Source organism: Balaenoptera borealis (assembly GCF_965194805.1).
Source record: "Balaenoptera borealis genome assembly, chromosome: 18".
Classification (NCBI taxonomy): domain Eukaryota; kingdom Metazoa; phylum Chordata; class Mammalia; order Artiodactyla; family Balaenopteridae; genus Balaenoptera; species Balaenoptera borealis.
In genome coordinates this window covers 19,554,390-19,572,230 of record NC_138877.1, presented here as the reverse complement: position 1 = coordinate 19,572,230, position 17,841 = coordinate 19,554,390, and the positions used below count along the sequence as shown (strand labels likewise).

The 17,841-nt window shown below is 35.2% G+C and overlaps 1 protein-coding gene across 8 annotated transcripts in view; it reads left to right on the top strand.

Annotated features, from left to right (window-relative positions):
• Positions 1-17,841, top strand: part of FNDC3A (fibronectin type III domain containing 3A) — a 193,156-nt gene that overhangs the window by 136,888 nt on the left and 38,427 nt on the right. For all 8 annotated transcript variants that reach the window (XR_014236917.1, XM_082365287.1, XM_082365286.1 and 5 more), the window contains 5 exons: positions 6,667-6,936; positions 7,913-7,971; positions 13,609-13,766; positions 15,720-15,779; positions 17,176-17,314. Coding sequence is in view for 7 of the 8 variants with exons in the window: in XM_082365287.1 (XP_082221413.1) it covers positions 6,667-6,936; positions 7,913-7,971; positions 13,609-13,766; positions 15,720-15,779; positions 17,176-17,314 (686 nt within the window). In the remaining variant the exon portion in view is untranslated. The remainder of the gene's footprint in view (positions 1-6,666; positions 6,937-7,912; positions 7,972-13,608; positions 13,767-15,719; positions 15,780-17,175; positions 17,315-17,841) is intronic.

Genomic DNA, 17,841 nt, shown 5'->3' with positions numbered 1-17,841 from the left:
AACAAAAAATGGTAACAATATCACAGTCATTTTCTGTTATTCAAACACTATGTTAAGGGAACTCTATTCAATACTCTATAATGACCTATATGGGAAAAGAATCTAAAAAAGAGTGGATGCAAAAATAAACTCAAAATGGATTAAAGACCTAAGTGTAAGGCCAGACACTATCAAACTCTTAGAGGAAAACATAGGCAGAACACTCTATGACATAAATCACAGCAAGATTCTTTTTGACCCAGCTCCTAGAGAAATGGAAATAAAAACACAAATAAACAAATGGGACCTAATGAAACTTAAAAGCTTTTGCACAGCAAAGGAAACCATAAACAAGACCAAAAGACAACCATCAGAAGGGGAGAAAATATTTGCAAATGAAGCAAATGACAAAGGATTAATCTCCAAGATTTACAAGCAGCTCATGCAGCTCAATAACAGAAAAACAAACAACCCAATCCAAAAATGGGCAGAAGACCTAAACAGACATTTCTCCAAAGAAGATATACAGATTGCCAACAGACACATGAAAGAATGCTCAACATCATTAATCATTAGAGAAATGCAAATCAGAACTACAATGAGATATCATCTCACACCGGTCAGAATGGCCATCATCAAAAAATCTAGAAACAATAAATGCTGAAGAGGGTGTGGAGGAAAGGGAACTCTCTTGCACTGTTGGTGGGAATGTAAATTGATACAGCCACTATGGAGAACAGTACGGAGGTTCCTTAAAAAACTACAAATAGAACTACCATCCAACCCAGCAATCCCACTACTGGGCATATACCCTGAGAAAACCATAGTTCAAAAAGAGTCATGTACCAAAATGTTCATTGCAGCTCTGTTTACAATAGCCAGGACATGGAAGCAACCTAAGTGTCCATCATCGGATGAATGGATAAAGAAGATGTGGCACATATATACAATGGAATATTACTCAGCCATAAAAAGAAATGAAATGGAGGTATTTGTAATGAGGTGGATGGAGTTAGAGTCTGTCATACAGAGTGAAGTAAGTCAGAAAGAGAAAAACAAATACAGTATGCTAACACATATATATGGAATCTAAGGGGAAAAAAAAAGGCCATGAAGAACCTAGTGGCAAGACGGGAATAAAGACACAGACCTACTAGAGAATGGACTTGAGGATATGGGGAGGGGGAGGGGTGAGATGTGACAGGGTGAGAGAGTGTCATGGACATATATACACTACCAAATGTAAAATAGATAGCTAGTGGGAAGCAGCCACATAGCACAGGGAGCTCAGCTCGGTGCTTTGTGACCACCTAGAGGGGTGGGATGGGGAGGGTGGGAGGGAGGGAGATGCAGGAGGGAAGAGATATGGGAACATATGTATATGTATAACTGATTCACTTTGTTATAGAGCAGAAACTAACACACCATTGTAAAGCAATTATACTTCAATAAAGATGTTTAAAAAAAATGAATTATTATAGATCCAAATATATTACCAAATAAAACAAATAGACAAAAAAAAAAAAAGAGTGGATGTATGTGTATGTATAACTGATTCACTTTGCTGTACACCTGAAACTAACACAACATTGTAAATCAGCTCTACTCCAATAAAAATTAATTTAAAAACAAAACAAAAAAACACTATGTTAAATGTTTCATCCTCATGATCACCTTTCAAGGCAGATGAGTAAACAGAAAATCAAAGAGGGGAAGTAACTTCTATCATGCAGCAATATTTAGTGGGGACACATTCGAACAAGAGGTCTTCTTTGTCCTGCTGCTCTCTAGGCTCTGAGGAAATTTTTTAGCCAGGAATAATCATGCTACTGTTAAATCCTGAAGCCTCTGATGCCACTAACCAAAGCTGCTAGGTTCTGTAAGATACTGAAAAGAACAGTAAGACATAATATCTGCCCTCAGGGAGTTTAAATTGTTGGGAAGAATAGACAACTACACACACACAAAATAATAATCTTATTCTTTCCTATGGCTTTAAATACCATCTATATACTGACAGTTCTTAAATTTGTATCTTCAGTCAAAACCTCTCCTCTGAGTCCCAGACTTTTATTTCTAACTGCCTTTTTTTTTTTTGACCATGCCGTGCGGCTTACAAGATCTCAGTTCCCCAACGAGGGATTGAACCCTGGGCCACAGCAGCGAAAGCCTGGAATCCTAACCACTAGGCCACCAGGGAACTCCCGTAAACGCCTTCTTGATAACTCCACTTAAGTGTCTCATACATCTCAGTTATAGCATTTTAAAACATAAATCTCAATGATGGAACCTGCTTTTCTCTGCCATCTTCATCCCGATAGATGGTACCACTGTCCGCTCAGTTTGCTCAAGGGAAAACCAGACGTGGCCACATTTGATTTCTCCTCTTTCAACCCCCACTTCAGCTGGTATCTACTTTCAGAAGTTTCCCAAATGAACCTACTTTTCCTCCACTGCTCCTCAGTTCTAGTCCACCATCAGCTCTTGTCAGGACAGCCGCAACAACAGCCTTCCAGTTGGTTTTCTGCTGTCATTCTTGCCCCCAACCATCCAGGCTCAGCCAGAGTAATCATTTTAAAATATAAATCAGACCATTCTTCTGTTTAACGGATTTCAGTGACTTTCCATTGCATTTAGAATAAAATCCTAAACCCTTCCCCTGGACCAGGATTTCTCAACCTCAGCTCTCTAGATCTTTGAGGAAGGATAAGTCTTTATTGTGGAGGACAGAACTGTGCATTATAGGATATTTAGAAGAATCCCTGCCCTCCACCCACTAGATGCCAGTAGCACACAACTCCAGCCCTCACCCTGACTCGACTGTGACAACTAAAAATATCTCCAGACATTACCAGATGACTCCTGGGGGCCAGGATTGGCGCTGGTTGCAAACCACTGCCCTGGACAAGATCCTGCCTTGTCCCACGTGTTCCCATGCATGTGCCCCACCTTCAGTTTTTCAGAACCAAGCTCTTTCTTGCCTCAATGCTTCTACAAATGGTGTTCTCTCTACCGGAAGTGCTCTTCCCCCTTTTCCATGCAAGGCTTCTTTTTTTTTTTTTTTTTTCTTTAGATTTCAGCTTTCAGAGAGATCTTCCCTAACCTTTCCTTGTCAGTCTCTAGCACTGAAACCTTTTGTTTCTTTCACAGAACTTAACACAATTTGATTTTTTTTGTTGTTTTTCTGGATGTCTTTCTCCCTTATTTAACTGTAAACCACCTAAGAACTGAATCTGTTTTATTCATCACTGTTTTCCTTGCACTTAATCAGTACCTGTCATTTACGCTTAGTAAATCTGTAGAAGAAATAACTCTAAATACAAAATTTTAATTGTGTAGCACAGCCTGTAAGTAGTAGATGTATTATATATATTATGTCATATATTACATTTTTTTCAAACTTATTTCTGTTGCCCAAGTAATGTATATTAATTCCATAGGTCTGGGTGTGGTTTGGTTTTCTGCATTTCTAATAAATTTCCAGGTGAGGCTCATGCAGTGGTCCAGTGAACATAATTTTGAGTAGCAAGAGTATGTACTATAAATCGGTCTCTTCCATTTTTTTACTCCTAATTATGACTTCGTTTTTTAAAATGTCTTTGAGAGGGACTTCCCTGGTGGCGAAGTGGTTAAGAATCCGCCTGCCAATGCAGGAGACACGGGTTCGAGCCCTGGTCCGGGAAGATCCCACATGCCATGGACCAACTAAGCCTGTGTGCTACAACTACTGAGCCTGTGCTCTAGAGCCCACGAGCCACAAATACTGAGCCCACATGCTACAACTGCTGAAGCCTGCACACCTAGAGCCCGTGCTCCACAACAAGAGAAGCCACAGCCATAAGAAGCTTGTGCACCACAACGAAGAGTAGCCCCCTCTCGCCGCAAGTAGAGAAAGTCCGCGCAGCAACGAAGACCCAATGCACCAATCAATCAATCAATCAGTCAATCAATATTTTAAAAATGTGTCTGAGAAAATTATAAGAAAAAGCTAAATATTACAATTTACTACTGTTTTACATTGTTAAAACCCATTGTTATTCAGAGGAGATATGCATTAGAATGTATGAATATGATTCACAGCGATGAGAAGGAAAGTGAAGCATACAGATCTACGAAGAGCACTAATCTGAAAACCAGCTACCCAGTGATGGAAGATAGGAGTCATATTGTATTTGAGGTTATAAGCCAAGGAATTTACCACTAGATCCTAGTAACTTACAGTAGTTTTATAATTAGTAGCTGCCTCCATTACCCCTTTTCCATGCATATTTTGTTTGGATTCCCAAAGTGGGACCTAATCCAACATTTCACTGTCAACAACTATGGTTATTGAGCCTGAACTTTGCTAGACACTATGCTCATACATGTATTATCTCACTTAAGCCTCAATAAAGTCCTCCAAAATACAAATAAAGAAACTGAAGCTCAGAAATGTTAAGTAATTTCTGCAAGGTCACAACTAGTTCATTGTTGAGGATTTTAACCCTCTCAGATCTGTTTGATAATAAATTTCCTGTTACTACAACATATTTTTTATTTTCCCCTCATGGTTCATTTATCATTCTATTTGCGTAGTAAATGAAATATAAAAACATTTGGATAACTACATTTTTAAAGTATGCACTAATTAATTACAGTCCCTGTGTTTTTTTTCTTTTTTTATTGAGATTAATTCACGTAACAAAATTCACCATTTTAAAGTGTACATTTCAGTGATTTTTAGTATATTCACTAGATACTACATTCACTACTGCTATCTAATTTCAGAACATTTCTATCATCCCAAAAAGAAACTCCATGTCTATTAAGAGTCAGTCCCAATTCCCTCTTTTCCCCCACCTCATAATCTACTTTCTGTCTCTGGATTTGTCTGCTCTAGAGGTTTCATGTAAATGTTCATACAATATATAGCCTTTTGTATCTAGCATTTTTCACTTAGCATATTATTTTCAAGGTACATTTCAAGCTTGTACCATGATAAATACTCCTCTCCTTTTTATGGCTGAAAAATATTCCATTATGTGGATATAATTTTGTTTTTCCATTCATTAGTTGATAGACATTTGGGTTGTTTCCACTTTTTGTCAATTATGAATAATGATGCTGTGACATTTGTGTACAAGTTTTTGTGTAGACATATGGTTTCATTTCTCCTGGGTATATACCTAAGAGTAGAATTACTGGCTTATATGGTAATTGTATGTTTAACTTTTTGAAGAACTGCAAAATCGTTTTCCATAGTGACTGTACTATTTTACATTCCTACCAGCAACGTATGAGAGTTCTAATTTCTTCCTATCCTTGCCAAAATTTGTCTTTAGATTCTAGCCATCCCAGTGAGTGTGAAGTATTATCTCAGTATGGTTTTGATTTGCTTGTCCCTAGTAACTACTGATGCTGAGCATCTTTTCATTTGCTTATTGGCAATTTTTATATCATCTTTGGAAAGATGTCTATTTAAATCCTTCACCTCTTTTTAATTGGGTTATTTGTCTTTTTATTGTTGAGTTGTAAATGTTTTTATGTATTTTGGATACAAGTCTCTTATCAGATATATGATTTGCAGATATTTTCTCCCATGTTGTCTCTTTACTTTTTTGATGGTATCCTTTGATGCAGAAAAGTTTTTAATTTTAATGAAGTCCACCTTATTTTTTCTTTGATTGCTTGTATTTTTGGTGTCATATCTAAGAAACTATTATCAAATCCAAAGTCATGCAGATATGTGCTTGTTTCCTTCTATAAGTTTTATAGTTTTAGCTCCTACATTTAGGTCTTTGATTCATTTTGAGTTAATTTTTGTGTATAATATGAAGTAAGGCTCTAAACTTACTCTTTTACTTGTATATATCCAAATTCCTGGGTTTTTATTTTAATATTATTGTGCATATCCTTACAGTATTCAAGAGTATTATACTAATTTTCTTAAATCACTGATAAATTAAAACTTTTTTTACTGAGATTTTTGAGACTTTTCCTTTGAAAAATATTTTCCTCACTACAGATTTTAAATTTACAATGAAAATGAACTCTGAGGACAACTGATTTAACAATATTTATGAGGGTATTGATTTATATTATATTGCTCTATGACTTATTAGAATGAATACATTCTAAGTCTCAGCCCTGAGTTTACAATATCTGAAGATGTAATACTCTGTACCTAGATTCTGTTATTAGTTAACAGTCCCACTCACTTCTTTTTGCTGACTCTTAAAACCTTATTTTTTTAGTGATGATTTGCTTTTTTTGAGTCATAAGGGAATTTAGGTAGGTGGAGATTTTCTGTTTACTAGTTGATATGTTTGAAGTTGAAAGAGATGCTAAAAGTAATGGCTACAAAAGAGTAAAAGAAAAACTCTACACAGCTCAGTTCAGCTCTTATTCCCCACCTGTAATAGTCATAGCATTACCACCAAGCTGTTTCTGTGGAGATTAATAGTTGAGAAAAGAGGAAGGAAAGAAGTGTCTATAAGATTACAGTTATAATCAAGTCACAAAGCTTGGTTCTTTCAGTTGGTGGAGACACAGAAATAGCTTTGTTATGCAAGATCATTCTTTGAAATATTTTATAATACATAAGTTTTATATAATATAGATATATTTATTTCCTGTTCTTTTCTCATGCCATAAATGGGTTTGGAGACAGTGACCTTTTTAAATGTCTTATTTTTTATTTCTTCTTAGATGCCCACTCTACACATGGAAGGTCCAACTTTAGAGATGAAAGATCTAGTAAGACATATGAACGTTTGCAGAAAAAATTAAAGGATCGCCAAGGAACACAGAAGGATAAAATGAACAGTCCGCCATCATCACCCCAGAAATGCCCTTCTCCCATAAATGAACATAATGGGCTTATGAAAGGGCAGAATGCTAGTGGTGTAAACACAGGATCAGCAAAGAACAAGTCAGGAAGGGGGAAAGGTGGTGCACAAATTGATACAGAAATAGAAGGTAACTATTTAAAATAAAATATATTCTAATTGTACTTTTTATCATCATTTAACCTACTAAAAGTATATTCTAACGTTTCAGTCATTTCGTCATGCTTCACATAAACTGTCGATGAATAGCCTAACACTTCTTAAATGTGAGGGGAAAGTTTTAGAACCTAAATTGTTACTAGGGTATTTCTTTTTACATTTTGGGAAAGCTCAATTAATAATTTCACCCATATCTAAACTTTACTAACCAAGAGAAATTTCTCTTTGATAGGAAAATTCAAAGTTCATCCAGATTCCTTTCCTTCTTCTTTCTGGACCTAGATAAGGCTATGGTGATTTTTATCAAACCTCTTTAATCCTCCCAGCTTCTTTATACACAGGTCCCTGACAGCAACTAGTTCTGTCATTCACCAATCTATTTATATACTCTGTAGTTAGGATAGAGTATTGTCCATTTCTTTCTTCAAAAGTTCTTTTCTTTCAAAATCCCCATGTTTCCCTTGGATCCTTCCTTTAACCTATGACTTTCACCATATGAACTCTGAGCATTACTTCCTTTTCTTTAAAATTTCCATTCCCCATCAACAAATTTAATGCTTTAACAGCCTCTTGGCTTGTATATTAACGTTTATCAAAATGTTCTCCCATATTTTTGAGACCTTCTGATCATTCTTTTCAGCACTGATGTTTCAGAAGAGTTAATCTAAAGTTTCAGGTACATCAGTGGTGGCTATAAGTTATGGTCAAGTCAATTATATTCCTATTTTGGGAACCACAGTTAAGGCATGTCATGAAATAAATACTTAGTTAACTTGTCATTAAGAGGTATGAGATTATGAACTAAGAGGTAAAAACTAGAAAATAAAACTCTCAAATACCAACCACTTGGTATATGTTTTAGAAGACATATTGGGAAGGGACCGAGATGATTGCATTTAGGTTCATTTTTTTTTAATATTCAAAATAATTTTTTTAATTTTTTTAAGAAAAAGATGAAGAAACTAAAGCTTTTGAAGCACTTCTTTCCAACATTGTCAAACCAGTGGTAAGTATCTTATATATTTTCTTGACATTTATATTTAGTATATTCATATAGGATTTTGGTATATTCAGGCCTTGTTTAAAACTTAACTATATGTAAGGAATGTGAGGTCAGTAGTGGATCAGTACAGATCTGACATAAGTTGAGATAGTTTAGTTTAATCAGTAAAGTAGAATACTCAACCAAGAATTTTTAAACAAGGTTTTAATATATGCTCAGTGACATTGGAAATGACTGGACCAAGCAAAGGTCTAATAAGGAGTGTAGGTACAACTGATTATCATTTTTTTTAAAAACCCATTTATATTATTTCCAAATTAAATATATCCAATTAACTCCATATACAAAGAGAGTTAAAATCAAACCATAGAAGAAAGTTAATATTCCCCAGTCCTTTTTTTGTGTAGATGTAATAGAAGAAATCAGAAAATCAGAAAAAGGTATGACAGCAAAACTGGCTACATAAAATTTTCTGCATATTTTTAGAATAGCCTAAATAAAGGCTATCATTCTAATAGAAAAAATATTTCCATCAGATAAGAAAAAAAATTAAATTGCTTGTACAAACTGAATTTTTTTTTTAATAAATTTATTTTATTTATTTATTTTTGGCAGCGTTGGGTCTTCGTTGCTGCTCACAGGCTTTCTCTAGGTGCAGTGAGTGGGGGCTACTCTTCGTTGTGGTGCACGGGCTTCTCTTTGCAGTGGCTTCTCTTGTTGCAGAGCACGGGCTCTAGGTGCGCGGGCTTCAGTAGTTGTGGCTCGTGGGCTCAGTAGTCATGGCTCACGAGCTCTAGAGTGCAGGCTCAGTAGTTGTGGCACACGGGCTTAGTTGCTCAGCGGCATGTGGGATCTCCCCAGACCAGGGCTCAAACCCGTGTCCCTTGCGTTGGCAGGTGGATTCTTAACCACTGTGCCACCAGGAAAGTCCCAAACAATTTTTTTAAACCTATTAAGACCCCAAAGGGTTCTTTACTAGTAATTAAAAGAAATACAAAGTAAACTTTTCTGAAACTGTGAGGTCTCATTTCTCAATAAGAAGCTACACAAATGAAAATGTTTGTTGCAGCATTAATCAACAAAAATAAAATAAAGGAATGCATAGATAAGTTGGGATATTTTCACAGGACAGAATGATAATAGGCATTTTAAAATATGCTTTTGAAGAGTGCAAAAACATGCAAAGAAACTTTAGTAAGGAAAAATGCTGGAGATCAAGCTGTTTGGACACCATGATTACAGCCTTATGAAGAAAAAAACGTTAAAGTTAGGGACTTCCCTGGTGGCACAGTGGTTAAGAATCTGCCTGCCAATGCAGGGGACACAGGTTCGAGCCCTGGTTCGGGAAGATCCCACATGCCACGGAGCAACTAAGCCCGTGCGCCACAACTACTGAGCCTGCACTCTAGAGCCCGTGAGCCACAACTACTGAGCCTGCGTGCCACAACTACTGAAGCCTGTGCGCCTAGAGCCCGTACTCTGCAACAAGAGAAGCCACTGCAATGAGGAGCCCACCCACCACAATGAAGAGTAGCCCCCGCTCGCCGTAACTAGCAAAAGCCCACACACAGCAACGAAGACCCAACGCACCCAAAAATAAATAAAATAAATAAATTAGTTTAAAAAATAAATAAAATACTGTTTTAAAAAAATCTACTGACATCTTTAATAATGCTTAAAATTAGACATATCATTACCTTTTTACTCTCAGAATTATTACCCCTTTCTGTGTGGTTACTAGAACCAGTATCTTACTACAAGGTTCCTTAGGCTCAACCTTTGAGTTATCTTCAGAATATTTCTCTCACTTCCTAATCCTCACATGCAGACAAGAATCAGGTATTACCATTTCAGTAGCTTCCTAGCTAGACGTTGTTTAACCCAACAGACAGCTTTTCTTCAAGAATGGTTTTGATCACTACCCAACAAAGACCACAGGTTTCCTCAAAAATTAAAATATACTGTACATAATTCAACCACTTCTATTTTCATGTTTGCCTACTACCATTTAGTCTTTGTCAGTACTCACTTTTACACGGTCATGTCTATTTTCAGCTACTGTCTAGAAGTGGATTCAGAATGGAAGGATTGTGGGGACTTCCCTGGCAGTCCAGTGGTTAAGACTCCACACTTGCACTGCAGGGAGTGTGGGTTCGATCCCTGGTCGGGGAACTAAAATCCTGCATGCCGTGTGGCACGGCCAAAAGATAAAACAAATTTTTTTAATTTTTTTAAATAAAAAATGGAAGCATTTTGTAGCAAAAAAAGAACTGAATTATTCAGGCCCTAGTCACTAGTTGAGTGACCTCAGACAAGTCACTTAACCTTTCTGAATGTGTTTCATCTATGAAATGAAGATAGTTATGTCTGTTTTGCCTGCTTTAGAGCATAATTATAAGGATCAAGTGAGGTGAATATAAAAGGAAATTTTACTTCTAAAGTAGCATACAAATAGAAGACATATTTCAGATGATTTCTGTATCTGTATTTTTAACCCTCATTATTCACCTCTTCCTCTAGAACCACATTTCCTGAAGCATCCTAAAGAATACCCAAGTTTGTATATTTTGCCAACAACTAGAACTTCATTTAGAAAACCAAATTCTTCATCATTTTTCCTATTAGAAAATAGTTTCCTAAGAGAAACTATTTTCTCTTCTCCATTGTTCCTCTAAAATAAAGAAGGAATTGGATTAGATCCCTTTAGTTTTCTAATTCCTTTCAGTATTTCCGTCAATGAACACTTACTCATCCAGATTTCTCTGGCTCACAGTATCAGTATTACCTTAGATTTCTTCTTTACCTTTAATTCTCCCCATGCCAAACTGAATTCCAAGCTTTATCCATTTTTTCACTATAAATTTCTAGGATCTACGTTTTCCTGGACACACACACACACACACATAACCTCATCTTTACACAGGAATTTCACAGTACCTAATGGCAGTCCACTTCTCTTTCTTCTTTACAACTGGTTACATCCTTCTGAAACCAGCACCAGAAAACAGCATTTTTAGGCATTTTTCAGACTACATTCATTCTCCTTGATCTCCCTCCAGTGTTTGACATTGTTGATCATTTCCTCTTTCTCCTATCGTCCTTTTAATGGTCCACTATCTATCTATCTCTCTTTCTCCCTTCATCTGTGGCTCTCATATGAGCATGAAATTACTAGGTAACTTTTAAAAATACACACTCACACATGTTCCAGCAGCCTACCCATTTCTTTTCTACCAAAATTATATCCCATCCCAAATCCTTTAAAATTCTATTCAAAATTCACTTCTCATGAAGTTTTCCATAGCAACCCTAGTATAATCACATCTTTTGTGCCTTAACATTTATATGCAAGTAATAAAATATCTTTTTTAAAGAATGAGTTGGGACCAAGAGTTTTTCTGTAAAAATGGATTGTCTAGAAAAGTTGAAATCAGTAGTGTGTCTAATTTTTTTTTTTTAATCTATACTTGGTAAATTCAACATAGTATCCTGGAAAAGTCTATTTAGTTTAGGTAAAATTTTAATTGATAGTACTCTACCAATGTTAATTTCTTAGTTTTGACAGAAATACATCATTATATAAAATGTTAACATTAGAGGAAGCTGGGTAGAAAGTATACAGAACTCTGTATGTGTACTATCTTCCCAACTTTTCTGTAAATCTAGATTTATTCCCCAAAAAAGCTGTCTTAAATATACTGTATTTGATTAATTAAGGTAAACAGATCATTTCACTCATTTTTATAGATGACACCTGGAACCTAAAAGGTTGAGAGCTTAGTATCACCAAGCAAATTAGTGACAAGTCTTCTGTCTCCCTGCTTAGTCTTTTCTCTACTGCCTATGCTTTTGATGATGTAATCAGTACCCACAAAGCCTAATAAGCTTTATAATGTAGATGCCAGTTAATGCTATTAACTGACCTACCTTCAGAATACTGTTCACTTCCCTATTCTCACAGTTTAACACAGTTATGATCATCCCATAAAATCAAGAAACTCTAAAGGGTGTAGATACATGTATGTTAACAGTATGTTTGTTTAAAAAAAGAAAGAAAACCTTACACAGTTACAGATTAATAGCGAGATGGACACTGGTTAAAACAAGGAATCACTTTTAAGTCCACTGTAAATGAAACACAGTACTGTACTAAGACTTTTTAAAGACAGCATGACAGTAAATATTACATTTCCTGTGACTCAACAGAAGCAAAATAAATACAGTAACAGTCTTCTAAACTTATTCAAGCTTTGAGAGCTTTGAAAAGGAGAGAAAGTTATGCGTGTGTATAGATTGTTTATTCTGCCTAATTCAAGATAGGGGCTTCATCCTAGTGGTTAGTGGTTTTGTTTTGTTTCTGTTTGTTTTATTGTCTTTGATTAAGATAGTCATTAAATGTAGATAATTTTAAAGCAAGCTTTTACATTAATGTCTGGGTATTGATATAATCTGATACCTTTCTTACTAATCTTTAGTTTAAATCGAATCCCTAGACTTTTTTTTCCTCTTTATTAGACTTTTTTTTGTAAAAGTAATCCAAAATGTAAAAATGCTATTAAGACCTCCTGTTTTTCTCTCATATCTCTCCATCCCACCACACGTACTCACAAAATCCCCAAAGGTAAGGATTAGTACATTTTTATAGTACATTTTCAGATATTTGTATGCGTTTTTTAATTTCTTTAACACAGCTGAAATCATGGCATATATATTGCTTTGCAGCTTCCGTTTTTCCTCTATTACATAGCGCCAGTATATTGAGGATCTCTTTAAATGTCAGCACGTACATGTCTACCTCATTTTTTGAACACCTGCATAGTAATATGTTAAGAAGCTATACCAATATTTCCAGTTTCTTGCCATTATTAAGAGTGCTGTGACGAGTATTCTTAAGGGTGTATATTTATGTACTTATGTAAGTTTACGGAATATTATCATGAAAATAATTCCTGGAAGTAGAATTCCTGAATCAAAAAGTAAACACATTTAAAATTTTTATAACGGTTCCCAAGTAGCTCTTCATAGGGATTGTACCAATCTATACTCCTATCCTCATTTAAGAGACCACCCATTTCTCCAGACCCTCACCACACTAGATATTAATCCAGTATTTCATCCATTAATTAATTTTAATCTTCCCTAATCCAGTGGATGAAAGTAGTATCTTGTTTTAATTTACATTTATTTACTTATGAATGTAGTTAGAAATATTTTACATATTTTTTTATTTTAAATATTATTCAGTTATATTTCTTTGGACAGTCCACGTCCTTTGCTCATTTTTCTCTTGAGTTTTTGGTCTTTTTCTTATTGTTAGACACTTTCTAAAGTGAGGAAATGAACCCTTTCAAGCATGTTAAAAGTGGGTTTTTTCTGCCCTTCTTTCGACTGTGTATGATGTTTACACTAATAGTTTTAGACGGCCCCAAACGGTCTTTAAACCTTTGTTGAACCTATCCACCCTTGCACAGCAAATTGTATCTCATCTACAAATTGTATCTCATCTACAAAAATGTGAGCCATTTTATGTAAGTATTTAGATATATTTTATTTAATCTTGAAACCCCATTAGATTTTTTTACTGTTTGTTGTACACATTACAGTTGTTTCAAAGAGCTTTCAAATATTATGTTTTTGCAGGCCTCAGACATCCAGGCAAGGACAGTAATACTTACCTGGTCACCTCCTTCCAGCCTCATTAATGGCGAAACAGATGAGACTACTGTACCAGAGCTCTATGGTTATGAAATTCTGGTCTCAAGTACTGGAAAAGATGGGAAATATAAAAGTGTATATGCGTAGGTATTTGTTATGTTTTACTCCCTCCCATTATATAGGTTAATGGTTTATCAAAAACAGCTTAAAACTAATTCTGTGCTATTTTCCCTCTTCATGCTTTTATTTTGAATCTATAAGTTGACCAGTGATAGTAATTTCAATGTAAATAGTCCAAATGCCGGCTGGTTCACATTTCTGTCTACACTCCCTTGGAATAATCACTTTCATTGCCCACATTCAGCTTTTTTATTTTTCAGTAGGCTCCCTAATAGATATTTCACTATTCATGTATTCCTGAGACATAAATTGTAGTATATAGAAGCCAGGACCAGAAATGGGAACTATTATATTGTGAACTCATGCAATGTGATATTGCTCCTCTAGGGAGTTGGATTTAATTCTTATATGTACAAGCTCATATCCCATTGTAAAATGAATTTAGTACCATTGTTACTCATTTGTGTATTGGTATGTTAATAATCATACTTTGAAAAATCATAGTTCTCTTTTCTTGGTTCAAAAGCATATTATATACCAAGAAGCCTTAGAAAGTATCAGTGGCTAAAATTGTGACGTTTATGATTGATGGTTGTAAAATAAATTATTTTTCTCTTCTTACTCATATAGAAATTGCTTATTCTGATGAAAAAGAGTAAAGTCGATTACTAGTTATAATTTCACCACCAGGAAGATTGTAAAGGAGGTGGTTAGCCATTTGATTGATCATTATTAACACACAACACTGGATACATCAGCCTTCTTGGTATCTTTTTTCAAAAAAATAGCTAGTATGGGGAAGAAAGGAAAGAGAAACTGCTCGAGTGACTGTCATCTAGCAACATAAGGTTATAAAAATGTCCTGTCTCCTTCTCTCTATTGAGACTTCCTTGTGTTTATTCTATTTCCTTTTCTTAAAAGACACAAAACCTACCTAAGAGGTAAACAGAGGGTAAAGGACCATCAACGTAAAGGTTTCTTTTTGTGTTAATGGCTGTTCTAGTTTGATATGGCTGCTTTCTAAGAGGAAGGATTTATCTCCATTTGCAGCCTGACCAGAGAGCACAAGAGGGACATTAGTCAACCTTAGTCACCTTGTTTACCCTGCACCAATTAAGGTCTCTTTCTGAGGCTGCTACTACAGCTGCCTGATTCATTAAGGTGTACTTCTATCAGTGAGACATGTTTCCTTTCTCATACGATTCACTGGCTTTGATTTGAGAAACAGGATAGCTGTGGAAGGAAAGTGGGAGGGAGGTGGGAGGTTGGAGGAAGAAGTCCATAAAGTGGAAAGGAGAGAAACTTAACTGAAGGAAATGAAACAGAGAACAGTGATTTAAAAGAAAAGGAAGAGAAAACAGGCTAGTTTGTTGGCTACATACCCAAATAATAGTTGTATCAAATGATTATTTAAGAAAATATGTGCTATTATATTTGAAAATTTAATAGTGGCCATAAAAAATGCTTTACCTTAAATTATGATTCAGTTTTTTTTTAATCTACTCATTAAACTATAACATTTTAATAAAGTTCCGTGTTATATTTTAAATAAAATCCAATAATGGCAGACTCCTTGCAGAAATTTGGTAGGTTTGATTTCAGTAGTACATGTGTTATTTAGCATTTTAATTATATACCAGTGGATTTTCAAATAATTGAAAATGGTTCTGTTTCTTCAGTAAGCTAAATATCTTCCCTAACTCCACAGGAAAGAAGAAAAAAAAAAAGTCTGGCTTACACAGTTGATTTGCTTAGCATACCTTTTTGTTTTAAAGTGGTATTCAGGTACATGCTTAAGTTCGGCATATATCTTAATTACACAAATTGCATATTAGTGCAGTCTGAATGTGGTTACAGTTGGAAAAGTAAGAAGCAGTATAATTTCATAAAGTACCACAAACTGTAGTGTACATAATACACATCCTCTGGAATGCTTTATTTATCAGACAACGAAATGTTGCCTTTTGTTTCCCCAGAGGAGAAGAAACCAGTGTCACTTTAAATGATCTCAAACCAGCTACAGATTACCATGCAAAGTAAGGAATTCCTGTATGTTGCTTTTATATGATATAGCATAGGGTTTGTTTGTTTTTAATGATTTCCTTAAAAGTCTAGAATATAATTTAAATATTAATTTTGGATTAAAAACATGGGTTTTGTGGACTTTGATTTTTCTTGTGGTATAATTATCAACACTTTCCAAAAAAAAACAAAAACATTTAACTCAAATGTTATATTGAAGGGTAAATCACCCTGTTTGTAGGACCTAGAGATTAGAATGAATATACAGATAATATGTATAATATAGCTGTAATATCTAATTCAGCACTGGAAAATTGTCCCAGCTTTTGAAACTTTTACGAAACAGAATCATAAATAATATTTGTACTTACATATTTTTACTTCATCATATTTTGTACAAGTTTGGGATATTAAAACTCTGAGAGGGCTTCCCTGGTGGCGCAGTGGTTGAGAGTCTGCCTGCCAATGCAGGGGACACGGGTTCGAGCCCTGGTCTGGGAAGATCCCACATGCCGCGGAGCAACTAGGCCCGTGAGCCATAATTACTGAGCCTGCGCGTCTGGAGCCTGTGCTCCACAACAAGAGAGGCCGCGATAGTGAGAGGCCCGCGCACCGCAATGAAGAGTGGCCCCTGCTTGCCACAACTAGAGAAAGCCCTTGCACAGAAATGAAGACCCAACACAGCCATAAATAAATAAATTAAAAAAAAAAAAAAAACTCTGAGAATTTCATAACATTTAATTAGGATAACTTAGATACTACTGTTTTGTTCTGCACAGTTCTTCTTTTATAATTTACCGAAATTATTTTACAGACTCTAGGGTCTCCCCAGCTGGGACTCAGGATAACGATTTAGTCAGTCACCTCTATTTTTAAAAAGAACACTTGTAATTGGGATTATTCCTATTAAACTATTAAATTAAGTCTTCAATTACACATCCTATGGATAAACCCAAAGTATCATCCAACCTAATATTTTTCAAACTGTGGATTGCAACCATTATTGAATCATGAAATTAATTTTGTGGGTTATATTCAGAATTTTTTAAAGTTAAATATAATCAAATGGAATAGAAAGTATCAGTATATTACCCTAGTTAAGGATATTGTTTCAGGGTACTTGTACGTGCATGCGTGCATGCATGTGTGTGTGTAAATGCATATCTGAGAGACACAGTCACAGTTTAAAATGTATTCTTACTTTTGGCAGTCAGAAAAATATGAAAGCCCCTGGCCTATTCTATTTTTCTTTTTTTTAAGGGTCACCCTTTATTTCTGATATGCGTATTTTCTCAATAGAACATTCAGAGGGCATCTTACTGACTTGCCTGTACTTAAAGGTGATGCTATAGAATGGTAGGATACAGTGATTCTACCTGCAGGTTAAAACAATTTATTTTATCACCTTAGAGTCCAGGCAGAATACAATTCTATAAAGGGAACTCCTTCCGAAGCTGAAACCTTTACCACCTTGAGCTGTGAACCTGACATACCTAATCCACCAAGGATAGCCAATCGGACCAAAAATTCACTCACTTTGCAATGGAAGGTAAGAATATTCTCTAGGGTATTTCCAACTGGACATTTGTTTTCCTTTTTTTTCTTCTGTAGTATTAAACTTCATTTTTTTTTGGAGACAAAAAGAGGTTTAAGCTAACTTGCTCTTGCTCTTCAGGTATATTAAATAGGCATTTGTTCCTTATATCCTAAAATAACACTCTTATCAGTTTTTCTTACTATAATGTAAGTATAGCAGAAAAGATTGATTTATAATTAGCAGCCCTTGTACTGAATTTGTAATGACACTGCAGTGTGTAATTCTCAGGCTCATTACTACTTTCTATAATACTCTGTAATGACACCTTTATATCCTGAATTTTATCCTAAAATGAGATTCATAATAACTTAACTAGACTCATAGTTTTTAAAATATTAATATGCCTTAAAGGAGGAATAAAATTATTTTTAATAGAATAATGTATTTTTTAATATATAAATATTTGTGCCCAGCTACACAAGAAGATGCAATGAAATGGAAAGACACTAGATAGAATTGGTAATTCACACACCACAGAC